The sequence below is a fragment of the Eucalyptus grandis genome, chromosome 5 (genome assembly GCF_016545825.1).
Source record: "Eucalyptus grandis isolate ANBG69807.140 chromosome 5, ASM1654582v1, whole genome shotgun sequence".
Classification (NCBI taxonomy): Eukaryota; Viridiplantae; Streptophyta; class Magnoliopsida; order Myrtales; family Myrtaceae; genus Eucalyptus; species Eucalyptus grandis.
Genome location: NC_052616.1, coordinates 24,104,956 through 24,121,037, shown reverse-complemented (window position 1 = coordinate 24,121,037; position 16,082 = coordinate 24,104,956). Strand labels below are relative to the sequence as shown.

At 40.3% G+C, this 16,082-nt stretch overlaps 1 protein-coding gene and 1 long non-coding RNA gene across 2 annotated transcripts; one reads left to right on the top strand and one right to left on the bottom strand.

The window, feature by feature from the left end:
- Window positions 1-931: 931 nt before the first annotated feature.
- LOC120294119 lies at window positions 932-4,222 on the top strand. The gene is made up of 3 exons (XR_005551603.1): window positions 932-1,170; window positions 3,499-3,720; window positions 4,116-4,222. It is a non-coding gene; the product is annotated as an uncharacterized LOC120294119 (long non-coding RNA).
- A 3,369-nt stretch (window positions 4,223-7,591) lies between these two features.
- On the bottom strand, window positions 7,592-15,828 carry LOC104444595 (lecithin-cholesterol acyltransferase-like 4). Its single transcript, XM_010058301.3, is given in 13 exon segments — window positions 7,592-8,174; window positions 8,176-8,219; window positions 9,112-9,165; window positions 9,368-9,422; window positions 9,587-9,744; window positions 10,356-10,405; window positions 10,408-10,537; window positions 11,724-11,824; window positions 12,308-12,359; window positions 12,516-12,651; window positions 13,646-13,764; window positions 13,971-14,062; window positions 15,280-15,828. Coding segments are annotated over 13 exon segments (1,602 nt in total). The 5' UTR covers window positions 15,521-15,828; the 3' UTR covers window positions 7,592-7,804.
- Between the last annotated feature and the right edge of the window lie 254 nt (window positions 15,829-16,082).

The window sequence follows — 16,082 nt, the reverse complement described above, 5'->3', positions numbered from 1 at the left end:
TCTTACTCAAATCAGTTAGTCCTTTGTAGAAAATATTCCTGGGCTTATTAACAGCATCCATAACAACCTGAAAGAAATAGTAGTGACAGAATCAAGATATGCCAGAAAGTTAAAAAGAGCATTTTCCAGGACAAACAGGATAGAAAAGGGAAAGCATCTCCCACACAAGTTAATATTCCTCATCATCTTTTTCCCTATATTGAACATTCATATTAGCTGCAATTCTACAGCAGTTAGGCATTGTTTGCATTAGAATCAATCATGTGCGAGCACAATGCCCTGCTGTTTTCTCCTCTCAAGAAAGGAAGACCCCAATATTGATTTTTCTTTTTTTCCCATTTTCCCTCTTTTTTTCTCCTCATTCCTGCAAGAATCAAGGGTATCATAGAAAAAATCCCAATTCCATCTTTAGCTTGCATTGCTGCATAAAACTGATCATTTCTACCTAAGGGGAGATACCCATTTGATTGCTACCCAAATGTTGTCATAACTGATTCATTCTCAATAAAAAGTCCGTTGATTGGGATAAACTTCGATCACAAAACCTCCCTTTTCTCTTTCCCATTTCCATTTATGGAGTACGAGATAGCTTGCAACATCTCCACTCCTGACTCAACCTCAAACACGACACTCCTCTCTCTCTTCAAGAAAACAAAAGAACAAGCGCTCATAAACTGAACGGGCACGAGAGACCTGAGCACCGGTCTTGGCAGCAGTCTCGACGACTTCGGCGAGTTGAATACCGGGGATTGGTCAGTCGACGTAGCACCCACTTTCGGGTACGAGGTGTCGGAAGACACGACGGCCCTCACGCTGAGCGTCCGCCCTTGATTTGCGCTGAAGGACGGAAATTTCAAGAACCCACCAAGAGAAACTTGACGGGTCGTGGGGGAACGACTGGCGAAGCTTCTGACCGAGGGCGGAACCCAGTTGAGTTCTCGAGAGAATTTGACAGGGGCGCTGGCCAAGAAGACGAGAGACCTGCCCATGTTTCTGTGCCGGCTGCGTCGAGCAGTTGTCGTCGAATGTAGTTGGTGACTTCGATCGTCTTCTTACGGTGGTTGGAGGCCTGGCTATGGCTGGAATCTAGGACTGCGCACTTGCGCCACAGATTCCTTCAGTACGCATTTCGGATTTGAACGCTGTTTTCGACTGCTTGATGCCCCAAAGGTATGATTTTTCGTTTCCTAGTATGACAAAGTTTGCTCCTTTAACATGATATGGTTTCTCTATCTGAACTCTCTGAACATTCTCGTTACATGCATTGGATTTATACAGGGTAACAAGATATAGAATATTACTTTATAATCAATAGAGGTAATCCCAATAAGTTTAGCAAAAGAGAAAAAAAAAAAAAAACTGTGCACCAGATGGTAATTCCAACCTTAATTTATTTCCCCCAAAAAAATGCCATGAAAAACTCATGCGTACAAAGAAGTGGCGATGGGTTGGACCGGGGCAGGGTAGGCCGGAGATCGGGTGTTCCTCGTCCCATCTCCCCCAACACCTCGTCGCCATACTCTAACTTCCCCATTCCTGCCCCTAATAACCATGTGGGGTGATTTGGCCGGTCCATTGGCCTCCGATTTTTATAAGAGATAATCAATTTATTCAATACAAAATCTTGTGCAATAAAAAACTCTAAACAAAAATTAATGATTCGATAATAGTATTAACATCAATGTAATATAAAATCTAAGACCATTTACTATTTTTGACGAAAATTAACTAGAAGTAACATAAAAACTTGGCTTGTGAGTACTTTTGAGATAAGTAACACTGTAATATTATTAGTAGGGACATAAATATGAAATAAATTATCTGAATTTAGGATAAACAAGATAATTATTATGTAATCCAAGAAATTTCCATCTTTTGGGTTTACAGCGATGTAAGTTTATATTTTGAGATGAAAACTGTGGATATTATATTACACCTGATAAATTTATTTATTTTTATTATTTTCCTTTACCCACAGCATCGATGCCATTTTTTACTAGCTAATGAATGAGACAAGACATCAAAGATATAGGAGATGATAGGACCTCATTGGGCTCAGCCTTACAAACCAACCCACATATGAAAATTGATCAATAGTATCACAAACGTAATTATTTGCCTACATAGTTTTGTACTTCTTCCATCTTTTGACATAATTTATTAAGCTGTAAGCATAAGTTATTGGCCTCCCAATTATTACAGTGAGTTGGGTGTCGGGGTCTTTGAATTGAGGAATCGAAGGTCATATGTCCAAAATCATACCAACTGCAAATAAATTGCTCTTGGTTAGGTCAATTGTACCGGTGAGAAGCTCAGAGTTAATTAATTCGTTGGGCTTTACAGGGCGTCTCAAGGGTCTCTAATTTTATTTTTTTTTTGGTCGAAGGTCTCTAGAAATGAACAGGGCCTATTTTAGTACATTGAGTAGAGGTGTATATGGTTTTAGGGTAGAATTGGGCATTGGATCGGTTCTCACTAGTCCTATTCCATATTCTAGGTTATAAAGGTAGGTTTTAAATTCCAAAATTAAAGAACAAGTTTCGATGGTTAAGTTTAAGGTTTCATTAGAACCTTGAATAAGTCTGTGTGTTTTTTCTTTTTTTGTTCTATATCTTCGCTTGATCCTATAGTATTCCATGATAGAATGTGTATTCTAGAACCACTAGTTTGAGTATATGTATATGATGGAAAGATAAAAAGTATGACCTGCACCTATCATGCATGACCCGGTAAAGTTCATTTTACTTTTACTAGCAAATAATATGCATCATACCAATTGACGTTTTAGAATTCTTTGAATTATTAAGTAATGGAATATAATTATTCATAATAATATACAAAATTTTAATTCAGTTATAACTTTTCAATTTTGCTAATTTAGTCTTAAAACTTTGCATGAAAGTTCAATATAGTCTTTTCGTCAATTTTTGCTTAAAATCACTGACCGTGTAGGATGGCCATCGATGATTGGTCCACCACCGCGTAGTGATTTCTAGCGAATAATTGGCCAAAATGACTATATTGAAATTACGCACAAAGGTTTAGGACTATGTTGACAATTGAAAACTTTATGGATGAATCGACGTCCGTACCAAAGGTTTAAGATTGATGGAGTAATTTGCCATGGACACGATATGCAAAATAAGTAATAGAGTATTTGGGGAAAAAAACAGTTAGATGGAGACTCTTTTTCTAAAAAGTACTACAGAGACTGCATTAGAGCATGCAGGCAAAGTAATTATATTTCCTAAATGGGAAGCAAATAATTCAAGAAACTGTAAATTAAGGAATCTACTACGTCTCCCAGAAAAGGCAACCAACAGCAACATATCTCCCAACAAGAGAAACAAAATCAGTTTATCCAGCTAAGACACGCTTGAGTGGATGATTTTCCTTGCATTTCACATTCTTTGCGTGATCTGGTCCAGAGAATCTTCATGAACTGGGGACTTTTATATGACTAGGTTCATCTCCTATTCATCCCCATTCTTCATGCAGCAAGAGCTTCTTGACAAGACAGAGAGAGAGAGATGCTGGGTTTTGGAGAAAAGGTGGTAACGATCGTGGCCGTGCTAGTGATGTTAGGGGTGAGAGGTTCAGGGGCCGAAGGGAGAAAACCAGTGCTCCATAGGGTTGGAGGAGGACAGAACACATGGACACCGAGCGTTAACTTCACCAACTGGTCAAGTCATGAGCAGTTTTATGTGGGTGATTGGCTCTGTGTTACGCTTTCTTTCAATGTTTAAAGCAGCGGTTCTGTGGTCTGCTAGAAAGTCTTGCAGATGTGTTTGGTCTCCTTTGTCATGCAATTTAGTGTTTTGCCTTGTGGTTCACCTGCATCATGGAGATTCACAACCGAGTTATGTGGTGAATGATGCGAATTCAGCATCCTCGACTATGTTTTTGTTTCTTCTAAGATAATACCAATGAAGATGAAATCGAAAATTACTTCACAAGTCAAAAAACCAGATTGTTTATATGTATTGGTTTGTGATGATGCAAAACCAAGTTGGTTTGTAGACGAGCTTTACCAATTTGAACAGATAGTTCATCTGATTCACTGGATGACTTATTCTAACTTTTCAAGTTCTTTGTCACGTTTTATCATTCCAAAGACTTTGGATTCGACAAGACTCAATACAACGTCCTAGAGGTGAACGAGACGAGCTATGACAAGTGCATCGACACAGACTTCATCACAAACGTTACCAAGGGCGGTCGCGTGTTCAATCTCATTGACGCAAAGCCTTACTACTTCATCTGCGGCAGAGGTTACTGCTTCAACGGGATGAAGGTTGCCGTCAATGTCACAGTGGCCCCGCCCCTGCCCCCCCCCGAAGAAAGGCGGTTCTCTAGTTCAGTTGGCGGTGTGAGCCAAAGGATGATCCTTCTCTCGCTGCTTGCTGCTACATTCCTGCTCTGCTCATGACAAGCTCAGAGCCGATAGAGTTTATTCAATTAAATATCTAGTCACTGACTGTAATTTATGAGTTGCGTTTAACAAAAGCTTGTGTCTAGCCAGTGCATGTGTTAAGCTCATGGCTTTCGTATAGCTACTGAAAATGGTGTCACGGATGATCCGACTTCAGTTTATTTAGGTTTGAATTGTGATATAGATACTCGTCACAATCACTCTTGTCGTAAAACCATGGCAATTTTTCTAGCATCAGTGTTCCAAGTACTGTTTCATCTGATGTCGATAGCTACCAATCAAGGGTCAATCTCTAGTCTCATCTTGCTTTGGCCTGCATTCTTATAAGCTAATCTATTCAATTGACCTCCATTTTATACGGTCCAGGGCATCCTCTTTGGTTGAAACCTGAAAGAGGTCAAAAAGTTTGATCACATTCTCTCTTCAAATGGCAACTGCAGTGCATTAACGGGGAGGATTTTCTCGTGGCCGATGCCTCGACCCAAGATGCTTCGTGAAATTGGTATTCTAAATGACATGGCATGATCTAAGTAGATGCCTGAAGGAAGTGAGTTCAAAGCACCAGACAGAAAGATTCGTTTAAATATCTAATATGAACACGACGCCTCATCTGGTTCGTCGGTTCCCATCAATTATCTTCATACACCTAGGTTGTTCTTTTGCTCGCGTGTGCACTGTGTACATGTGTACAGGGTATTTGTACAAGGGCCAAACCAGTTCCTGGCAAGTTCCAACTTGTAGGGGGTCAAGAGAAATTTCCTGGAACTGGCCCTGTCAAACCATCTAGAAGCAGCAAAGGTCATGAGATAAAGTAAGGCCAACCGTTTGAAAATCTCGGCACTTTGGAACATTCTGATGATAAGAACATGCATGTTTGACCCGTCCCGGTAGCTTTTTTTCCTTGGCCTTTTTCATGGCCAATTGCTCTCCTACAATGATAGTTGATTTCACACCACAACGCGATTCTTGCAGCCGCCAACTGTGGACTTCATCTGCACAGGCCTGAGTTGAAACACTCCACCGTGTTTGACCCTCACAAACGTTAGAAAAGCTTTAAGATAAGAGCTTCAAGCCTGTCTCTCCCTGCTTCACCTTTTCCCTTTTGCCATTTTCGAGAGAGAGAGAGAGAGAGAGAGAGAGAGAGTTTGAGTTCGATTTGGTTACCTGAAAAATCCTTGGAGAACAGAGCTGAGATGGGTCAAGACTCGCACTACGGACCTCCAGGTATAAGTCCCTTCTTTCAGGATGCTCCGAGCTGCTCTAAATTGACTAAATGCGCGTTGAGAAACAGATCCCTTGATCAAATCCATCCCCGTAAATTCCACCGGTCTAATTTACAATGTTAAGTGCAGCTAAATATCGCTGATCTGTCATAGTTTTCACTTTAGTTCCCTTTATGGGGCATCAGGCACAAGTCAGTCTTTCCAGTGTGTCCTGAGGCTAGGAAACTGGAAACCCGACACAATCCTCAATCCAATGTTAAATTTTGATTTCTTTTTTGAAAGAATGACTCCTGACCATAGGATAGTTTGTAAATTCTTTAGCGTGTCCCACTGATGCATAGTGTCTGACTATGGGGTTGGAACTTGAATATAATACAGGGATGTATCCTTCTCTGCCCCCTTCAAGTCCTCCCCCATCCGCTCCTGAACTGCCGCTGGGCCACACTTATCCTCCGCCACCGCAGGTCGATCCTCCACAGGCTACAGTACATGTGTACCCTCCGCCACCTCAGATGTATCCGAAGGTGTCGACCCCGTCGTATTCATATCCACCCCCATCCAAGTGTATCCCTCCGGCACCACCACAGTCTTATTCATATCCACCGCCACAGCAGCCATCGGGTCATGGCTACCCTCAAGGCCCTTACGTGGTTCCGCCACCAGTTGCTTACCCTTCGAAGGATGGCCTGCAGGGCTCCCAGCAAGCGCCACCACCGCGGAAGGCGAAAACTAAGAAAAGGGAGATGGGTTCTGGAGTGGATTGTACGTGCTCTCTCTCTCTCTCTCTCTCTCTCTCTCTCTCTCTAACACTCACACGCACACGTAAACCGTGTATTATGATTTCCAATGCCAAAAATGACTAAACATCATGAAATTAAGTTTCATTTTTGAAAAACAATTAAACTTAATTAAGTTAGTGATATCACATAAGCATGTCGGGGTGACATAATAGTCGTATAATACGCACCGGCATGTACACATGGTCTCTTTCTTTCTCTCTTCATATGTTGATTATTCTTCGATTAATCAAGATCCGTTTGTCTACATGTGCAGCTGTGCTGGGATGTGCTGCTGCTGCTGCTTGGATATATGCTGTTGAATAATGCCTTCCATGGTGCGGCTTCCTCCTATTGATGTGGACCTCTTTGCTCTGCCAAACAGAAACACAATTTTCTTTTTGTTTTTTTGCATGGATCTCGTGTCTCATTTTTTGCTTATTCATCTCTTTGTTGTTTCTGTCGATGAATTAGAAGGGTTGCTGTACTATCTGTAAGAGAGGTTATGACAGAGCATATAGAGTGAAACTAAGCTGGACTGAAGATCCAGACTGCTTTGTGGAGATGTCATGTCACATTATCTTCTTGTTATTATATGGTGTGACCGTGTGAACAGTTATAGCATACAAGAATCTAAGAATCGATGTTTCACATTGCCATGTTATCCTTCCATTCTTATAGTCGGGACGCGTTCATTTGTTTTAATTTCCGGGTGCAGCGAGAGTCAAACAAGCTTGGCCTAAGCACTCGTGGAAAAGAGCAAGGCCATTGAGAGTCTGCCACCGAGTAACCCCATCAATCGATGATAAGATAAATCGAGAGGAAATCATAACTCGAGAAAATACGAACTTCGTTTGGATGATAAAGAGAGGACGAAGACGGACAAATAAAGAGCGAATCGATTCTCGTTAGACTCGTCTATTCCTCCTCTCCAGTTGGGTACTAACCCTCAATTTCGTTCAGAACATATAGAGCCAAGTACCACTGAATCACTGTCGAAACGATACCATTCATTTCCCTCACGCCCCAAAAAAACTGTCAAGCTGTATTCAGTCACCGACCCCATGCATCGTTTGATACCAAAACAGCTCGTAACTTGGGAACGACCGTTCTAGCTGCCATCCATAAGTTACCAACCTTCCTGGAAAATGGACTTCTGATAGCACATGTACATTTGATCTCCATGAATAGATGATGGGTCTTCCATTACAAAACCCAGAACGATCTTCCAATGTTATGTTTCATCAAGGCAATTGCCACCAGTGATCCTTATATTTACAATACGCACATTTTGTACACGACCAACATACTACTATATACACAGCACTGCCCCAATTGCGGGCTTTTCTTTCACACAGCGTGAGTAACTAAATTTAGGCATCGACAGATACACTCAAGGCATTGAGCTCAACCTGTTGCTTGCCCTCATTTTGGGGGTGCACGATCACAGTGGCACAAGCCTCGGCCCGATAAGATTGGTGACCTCCATCTTGGGAAACAGATATGGTGCTTACTGAGGGCATTATGGTAACCTCTCCTTGGTCATCATTGGCATCTTTGGAAATGATTTCCCACTCCTCTTTGAGTGAAGTCACCTCCATGCCCTTCTCGTGGTGTCTTTCCATCTCAAACGTGGCGGGTAGAATCACATAGTCGTTAAGCGGGTTGTAGTATGGGTCCGAATCTGCCTTTAGCCAGTGCTTCAGAATGCGGAAAACATGATGATCACACAGAATTCCCGGTGCTCCCGGGTACTCCAACTCTTGCAACCGCTTCAAGCCCATCTGCCTGAATATGAAGAGACCAAGACCATTTGTAAGTGGAGAATCTACAGCAACTTAAGGCATGTTTCTTAGCCTAGATAAACATTATCCAAATCAAGTCCAGATAGAACCCCAGACAAGTTATCTGAGCACTAGGGTGTCTACAGACTGTCCCGCTCAGATTGTGTAGAAAAGAAATGAAAGAGGTTATATGAAAAGAACAAAGAACAGCACTCCTGACAATGAGCCAGCGGCACCCAGGGGCATTGCTATGAACAACTGCACTGTGATCGTTCCTCCTCGATCACCTCTTCTCTCTAGGGTCTCAAACCACTGATGAGACCACCATAATGGTATTTGCAGTCAACTCACACCAAGGACTACTCTCTCTGGTGACCAACGCGACAAACATGACCAATGTGGTGGGCGCCTACTGCAGCCAACTAGGTTCAACTGCTGTTGCCCTCAATTAGATTAGACCTTTGTGGCTATTATTATTAGAATAACTTGTTATTTAATATTTTCTAAGTATTATTAAATCTTTCGACCCACTAGCTCCACCCAAACACCAAATAGGCAAGGATATGTCTAGATATGCTTTCATATCTGGTGTGTCCTATCCAAACTTTTTCTTAGAAACCAAATAGAGCTCTTTATATGGAAGAAAAACTTTATTGACACACTCATTACATAGTTGTAGATCCTAATATAAGAGACACAATCACAAACTCTTATCTGGTCTTATAAGAGATAGTCATAGCCCAAAATCAGCCAGTAGCTCCATGAGAATTTTGCCAAAGTCAAATAAAGAAGGAAAAGCAGATGAGTAATACAGGTTGCATGAGCTATAGTCAAGCCCTCCACTAACTGGTCTAGCAGTTCAAACTAACAGGTCCAGCAGATTGTAAGTTCCATACCTTAGCTGATTCAGTCGGAACTGTTCCATCACCATCAACACATATATAATCAGGCTGAAATTCAGAAAGCAGGAATCAGCTTCTCAACTTCTAAAGAGAAAACAGGTACCAGACATGAAATTCACGATGAGGACATGTTAGAAAAACCAAAATAGCATGCATCCTTCTGGACTCTAGCTATAGAAAAAGAGATTTGCATATGTTAGCTCCACTCAAATAGACCAAAGAGTTATGTTCACATCCCCTTTTCACTGACCAGGTAAAATTGAAGTTCTTGCAAATCCGTAACAGGCATGTCCTCACTGCCATAGCTGCACAGAACACAACACCCCTAAGATGAGGAAAGTTTATCTGAAACATGTATGTATTTTATAGACAATGTCCAATCTCACATAAAAGAGATTTTCTAAAAAATATGTAAGTTATAGAATTGGCATAGAGAAAGTAGAAATGAAGCACTTCAGCCAAACATTACCAAACACTGTGTGGTGTCTCCAGATTGGTCGCATATATATTGTAGAATTTCACCCCGGGCGGAACTTTAGCACAAGATAAAATCCTACGGGTCTCATGAGCCCATTTCAGGATTTCCTGGTTAAATGGTAAGGAAATGCTCTCACCATCATAATCAACCTGTTATTGAGTCCGAATAATTCATTAGTTAACAAACAAAATGAAGTAGATGGTAGCTCATGTTGGACAAAAAATATTGAATAATATTAGGCCTAAAGTACTATCTATGTGGAAAATGACGTGTCATTAGAAAAAGAGAACCCTCCTTTTATTAAAAGTGAACCTAACACGGTGTCCAGGCTCAACTCAGTAAGGGTTCTAGTCAACTGATAGGTAGGCCATAACGAACTAAAGTTCATAATGGGGATAAAATGAATTAAAAAAACCAAATGGACCTATAGCAGGGAAAAACTGCAAAATATATCTTGCATAACTGCAATCTACGAAAATATATTGCGGATATCAAAGGAAGGAATTGCAGAAAGGGTTCTTTAGACAAATGAAATATTAACACTCACTTATGTTTAGCAGCATCTGGATAGAAGATACACTAAAATTTCAAAGTTGAAAAGCTAAAAAATGAGATCTCGGATATCTTACTAGTTCAGTACACACATTGTTTTAAGACTTTAGCCCTTCATAAACAAAATTCACTTTACTTCAAGCGGGACGGCTCCGAAGATAGAATTGGCAGTTTTTCGTCCAGACAGAATAAGAAATGCATAACTTACCGTATTACTTGAAAGTGCTTCAGCGAATATATTTACACTCTCAGAAGGGTGTAAGACTCAAGGATCATACGGGTATCACCACAATCATCAAGCTTCTTCCTCCAGATCTCTAACACTGGGGCATGTTCCCAGGTAAAGTTTGGACATGCCATCAATTCATAGATTGATGGGCATTCAATCAGCTGAGATCAACAGCCACAGCATGTTATTATGTACGTTCCCAGCAATTTCAGGAATACAAACAGGTAAGTGGATAAGGCTACATGATTCTGCTTGCATACAAGTTTTCATGAGCAACCACATGTTCAGACAAAGATGTTCAAATGTGTGAAAAAATAGTGGGTGGGGAAGGAAGGGGTGGGGTTAAGAGAAGAAGAAAGAGAAAGAGGGGGGGGTTGGATGACGTGGATGACACTGTATGACACTGTAATGTATACAGAAATATGAACCACTAACAAGTCATAGGCAAGTCAAACGCTCATGATCCTCTTTTACCCTTCCCGCATATAACACAAGTAATCAATGACCCACTATTACGCACTGCCGCCATTACCTAAATAACCAAACAGCAGCTACTTCAACCTAAATCACATATGTACCACTAGTACTTGGTCCAGTCTGTTTCCTCATGGGTATCATAACAAAGTACAACTGAACTATTGTGTGGACTAATGGAATTGTGATGACACCCAGAACATTTGGACTTGTCTGTCAAGAAATCAAAACTAATTTCATTCAGTCAGCAACTTTGAGTAGGCCCCTCCTACTTAGTGATTCCTACTGAATCTAACATTAAGTAACAGTCCTTCACACATTATTGAATCACAACAGGATACACATAGATATCCTTCTATGTATCATAAGTATTCTAAGGATCACTACACAACCCATTAAAGGACCTCAAGATGCTAATCCACAAATGGTGATGCAAGAAATTTGAAATAACTCATTTATGGAATGAAGGCACTCGTGTCAAAAGCAATTAAATTCTTAACTTTTTTTAATTTGCAGCACTCCTTAAAGTTATCAAACAAACTATAAGTCAAGCAGAAAATATTTGATTTCTCATAGTCTGGCTATAAATTAGTAAAAGAAATGCTTTGGCGGTGTTTAAGTCTGCTTTTGTATGTTTATCACTACATATTCGTTAGGCAATTATAAAGTGTCTAAGCTAGCCAATATGCACTTTTCATCTTTCACTCCTAACTTATGAAGTGAAACAAAGAAAAAGAAGGACAGCCATGCACTGATCATACATTTTCAGTTCCATATCAACAACATATACTGTGTTAACCTTCACAAAAAGAAGGTCAACAAAACTGAAGTGCTTCACAGATACGTATGCATATAACTGTGAAGATAGCATACCAGCTGATGCATGCTCCACTTTGAAATGAAAAAGTTTTGCTCCCAACCATCCACAAATGACATCCCATTCAGAAAGGTAGATGTGACATATCCGGGGGCACCTGGAATATTTAGATTTTCAGTACATTCATAAGATGCCAATTCTAATCTTTATGTACATTTGGATAACAAAGTATACAAAGTATTTTAAGCTTATCTTGATTATGCCAATGAAATCCTAAGTTAGACAATAGGACAAGTAGACACACAACTAATTATTTTAACATGAAAAATCATTTTTACGACAAAAAAGAGGGTTCACTAGATACTCTGAACTTTTAATTATCTATCTTAGGAAAAATCTAGAGAATTTTTTATAAAATTTACTTGCTTGTTTTCTTATTCACAGTGATAGACAAGCAGTTTTATGGAAAACATAAGAAACTATATATATATATTGGGGTAAGTGTTTTCCACAGGAAATGGGATGAAAGAAAAGGAAGAAAAGTTTTTCACTAACAAATCTACAGGGGGAAATGGATGTATGAGCTTAGTCAAAGAGCAATGAACAAAAAAGCAGTACAACTGTAAAAGATGATTCTTACCTTGAAAAGGTGCAGCTATAGCAATCCAATTCTTCACATACTTTGCAAAAATCTACAGAAGAGTCAAGTGGCACGTTCTAAGTAATCATTTTTAAATGAAAATAGGTAAAAGAGACAAAAGGGAGAGAAAGGAAAAGAGAGATTCAGATTAAAAATATATCACTGGTAAAAACAAAAATAGATGGCAGCAGTTTTATAAGTTCCTTACATCACTGTGCAGGCACATAAAGCACTTCACTAGAAGACCTCCCATAGAGTGACTGATAATGGTCATCTTCTTCCCTCCCGCAGCATTATATACAGATTCCAACTTTGCAGCCAAACGCTCCATTGTTTCTTGAAACCTAAACATTGAAGAAAGAGTAAAACAACCCAGAAATGCTAGTGGCCGCAATCATCCACACAAACACAGAGAGAGAGAGAGAGAGAGAGAGAGAGAGAGAGAGAGTTAAGCCCATCCTGAAGTTCTAGGTATTAGAGTCCAACCCAAAGCTAAAGTCATGAAGGGAGAACAATGTATTAGAGTCCAAACCAAAGCTAAGTAATTAGATGAAGGTAGACCACAAGTTTATAGGATAGTGACGAAGGGGGGATAGATATAAAATATCGGAGCATAAAGAAATTCAAGCATGATTATGCTAACATGTCAAAAGGTCCAACCCAAAATTTTGAGCCAGCAGGTGGAGGCAAACAAGTGATGTACTACTTAACGCTACACACATTGCATAAGTTGCACTACAGATAAAGGGGCAGGATCTATGGCGACATGAAGACAAGAGTCCAAGACACGATTTAAAATAAAAAATATACATGTCGAGTGCAGTTAGCTTGTAAGTCTAACATAAAGGTAAAGAACTGCTATGCATCACATAAATTATCGAGCTAGATATAGTACTCAATATCACAGATAATATTCTCCTAATAGACTTAATTGCATGAACTCGGCTTCATCATAAGCCCCTAACTATTTTATTTAGCCTCTTCTAAGCCCGATGCCAAATCTACTGGAACAAGATTCAGAGGCTTGAGAACATGACTGGAATATAAATGTCCAAGCGAATCTGTCAAATAGAGTACGCAAAATCACTTTAATTTCTCATCAACATCTGAAAAGTTCATTTGGAGAAAAGGAGAAAAGCATTTTGCCAAAATTCTAACTTGCAGCTCAAACATTAAAGTTGCAACTATTTGGGGTGGTGATTAGTTGTATTGGAAGTGCTTTAAGGTGTGTTTGCAGATAGAAGGCTAGGCATGGTCCAAATAAAAGTACTGTTATAATTTCTTTTCTCGGTTGGTCACTGACACTATTATAACAGGAGAACTGTGCCATAGCCGTACCTGTTACTTTGCCTGAAGTCATACCCAAAACCGAACAATGTCTTCCCTTCCTGAAAACCCCATTTGATCATTTCGACTATCATGTCATGGAAATAGTATACACAATCACGCCCAAGGACCTGCACGAAAACAAAGTAAGACAGATAGATACTGGTGAATAGTTCAAACTTCATTCGCAAGCCAGTGATAGTCATGATATCTAGCAAAATGAAGAGGAACTCTAATCCTATAAAACACTACTTGCTGTAATCTCATTACAGTAAAATTTTTATCTTAAACTTCAAATCAACGTAAAAGATACATTTCATTGAGAGATGATACATACCATATCAGGGTCCAAAACATCAATGGCATACAGTCCATATCTGTCTTCAGGAACCACGATGTTCGTCTTAGGATCTAAGGAAACGGTCTTACCTATTTAAACAACAACATTTTGTTATTACATTAGAAAGATAACCTATGGGGAGGAGAAAATCACAGGCCAATGAGAATGAGTAATTCACTTCAGCTACTTACAGTATCAACTCAACCAATGTCTGAATTAGACAATGCACAATATATGGAACATGCAGCTTACAAACTCTATCAACTATGCAGGAGCAGGCTATAAATGTATAGAAGCCTGAATATTCACATTAAAGACTCGATTTCTCCCGACAAAGATCAAATCCTTTATAGAAGAAGTCGGAGGTAATCTATCCATTCAATTGAATAACCAGAATGAAGTTCTTGCTCCATTTTATTTGGTAATCCCTGCTAGAGAACTACAGGAGCCCAAAAAAAAAAAAAGCACAAGATTTTACAATACTGGAACATAAGCACCTGCCTTCTCAGAGAAATGAAATGTTCTTATTAAGGCATCTATTTGAAAAACAACCAATATAGAAGCTTATGAAAATAACACTCTCCCATAAGTTTCTATTTATAAAACCCAGCCACCTTCTCACTGGAATGAAGTGATCTTAAGTCACATGGTCAAAGAACTACCAGAATAGAGACTTACAAAAATGAAGCTCTCCCGTAAGTTTTATATAAAACCCCAGCATTAATCAATGGCTTCTTGATTCTCTAATAAGTACTGACTTTGAAGTTGTCATATTAGTAACAGACCACAAACTAACTCCAAGAAGCTCCATATACGATCTGAAACTTCATATCGGGCTTGCTCATCTAGAAGGGGTAAAATCGACTCATTCTTTCACCATAATGACATTAACATTAAAGCCGCAACTGAAGGCGGTATACGAAGCAGTTTAATGTAATCAATTCATACATCAGTCATCCTCCACTCTTCTTTCCCCAGTCACACTCCAGCCATGGAGAGTAAATTCATCATAAAGCTATGATGATCCGAAAAAAACACATTTTGCAGCAAAGGAAGTACCAGAGAACTCTGCCTGAACCCAAACGCAACAAGAAACACTAGAACCTACCGACATTCATCATCTCCTTTCCTAATCAACTCAGTCGAACCACTTCAATTAAATGACATCTCAAGCAAGCTCATCCACTAAGCCTAGAAATAAAACAGAAAAAATGCAAAGGACAAAAAAAAAAAGAATCCCGCTATTAAATTTGCGGCGATCGACCCAATCGCGCATCCATAAGAATCAACAGAGCAAAAAAATTACCGACGGCAGGGTCGAAGCGAGACCAGAGCTTGGTGCGGCACTTGTAGTCGGCCCCGAAGATCCGGACCCAGACCCTCTCGCCCTTGCCGTTGCTGCCGTCCACGGCGTGCAGTATCGATCCGGCGACCCCGGGCACGAGGAGGACCGGGTCGAGGTTCGGGTCCACGTAGGGCTGGGGCTTCCTGATCAGCTTCAGCCACTGCTCCACGGACTGCAGGATGTCCTCCAACAGCACCGCCATCCGCCCGCAATCAAAGCCCTAACACACCCGGTCCCGGCGCCGTCGCAATCTCGCCGTCCGCCGCCAAGTCGCCGCTCGTCCGTCCGGGGGACTCTCGCTTCGAGGTCGGATTTCCGGGGGCGATCGGCGGCGGCAGCGGCGGAAGGACGGAGGCGATCGGCGATCGGCGATCGGCGGCGAGGATTTGGGGGAGAATGGTGGGGAATTAGGGCTCGAATTATGGGGAGCGTCGAAGGGGCGATGCAGATGGAGACGGGAGCCTGAGACGTGAAGATAAGACAGGAGTCTAGAGAGAGAGAGAGAGAGAGAGAAACAACGGTTGCTTCTGCTGTCTTGTTATGCAATACACGCTTACGTGTCTCTAAAATTCAGAAACCTTGATGAATTTTAAAAGTTAACATTAGGAAGACCGTTAATTTCTATTAAATTTCATTATTAAATTATTAAATTATTAAATTGAATAACACCCACCAATTGATGAATATATCGATTTGAAGTTTTAGTCTCCGATTATTATATGTATACTACTTTTATGATTTTTCATAATATTAATTTAAATTAA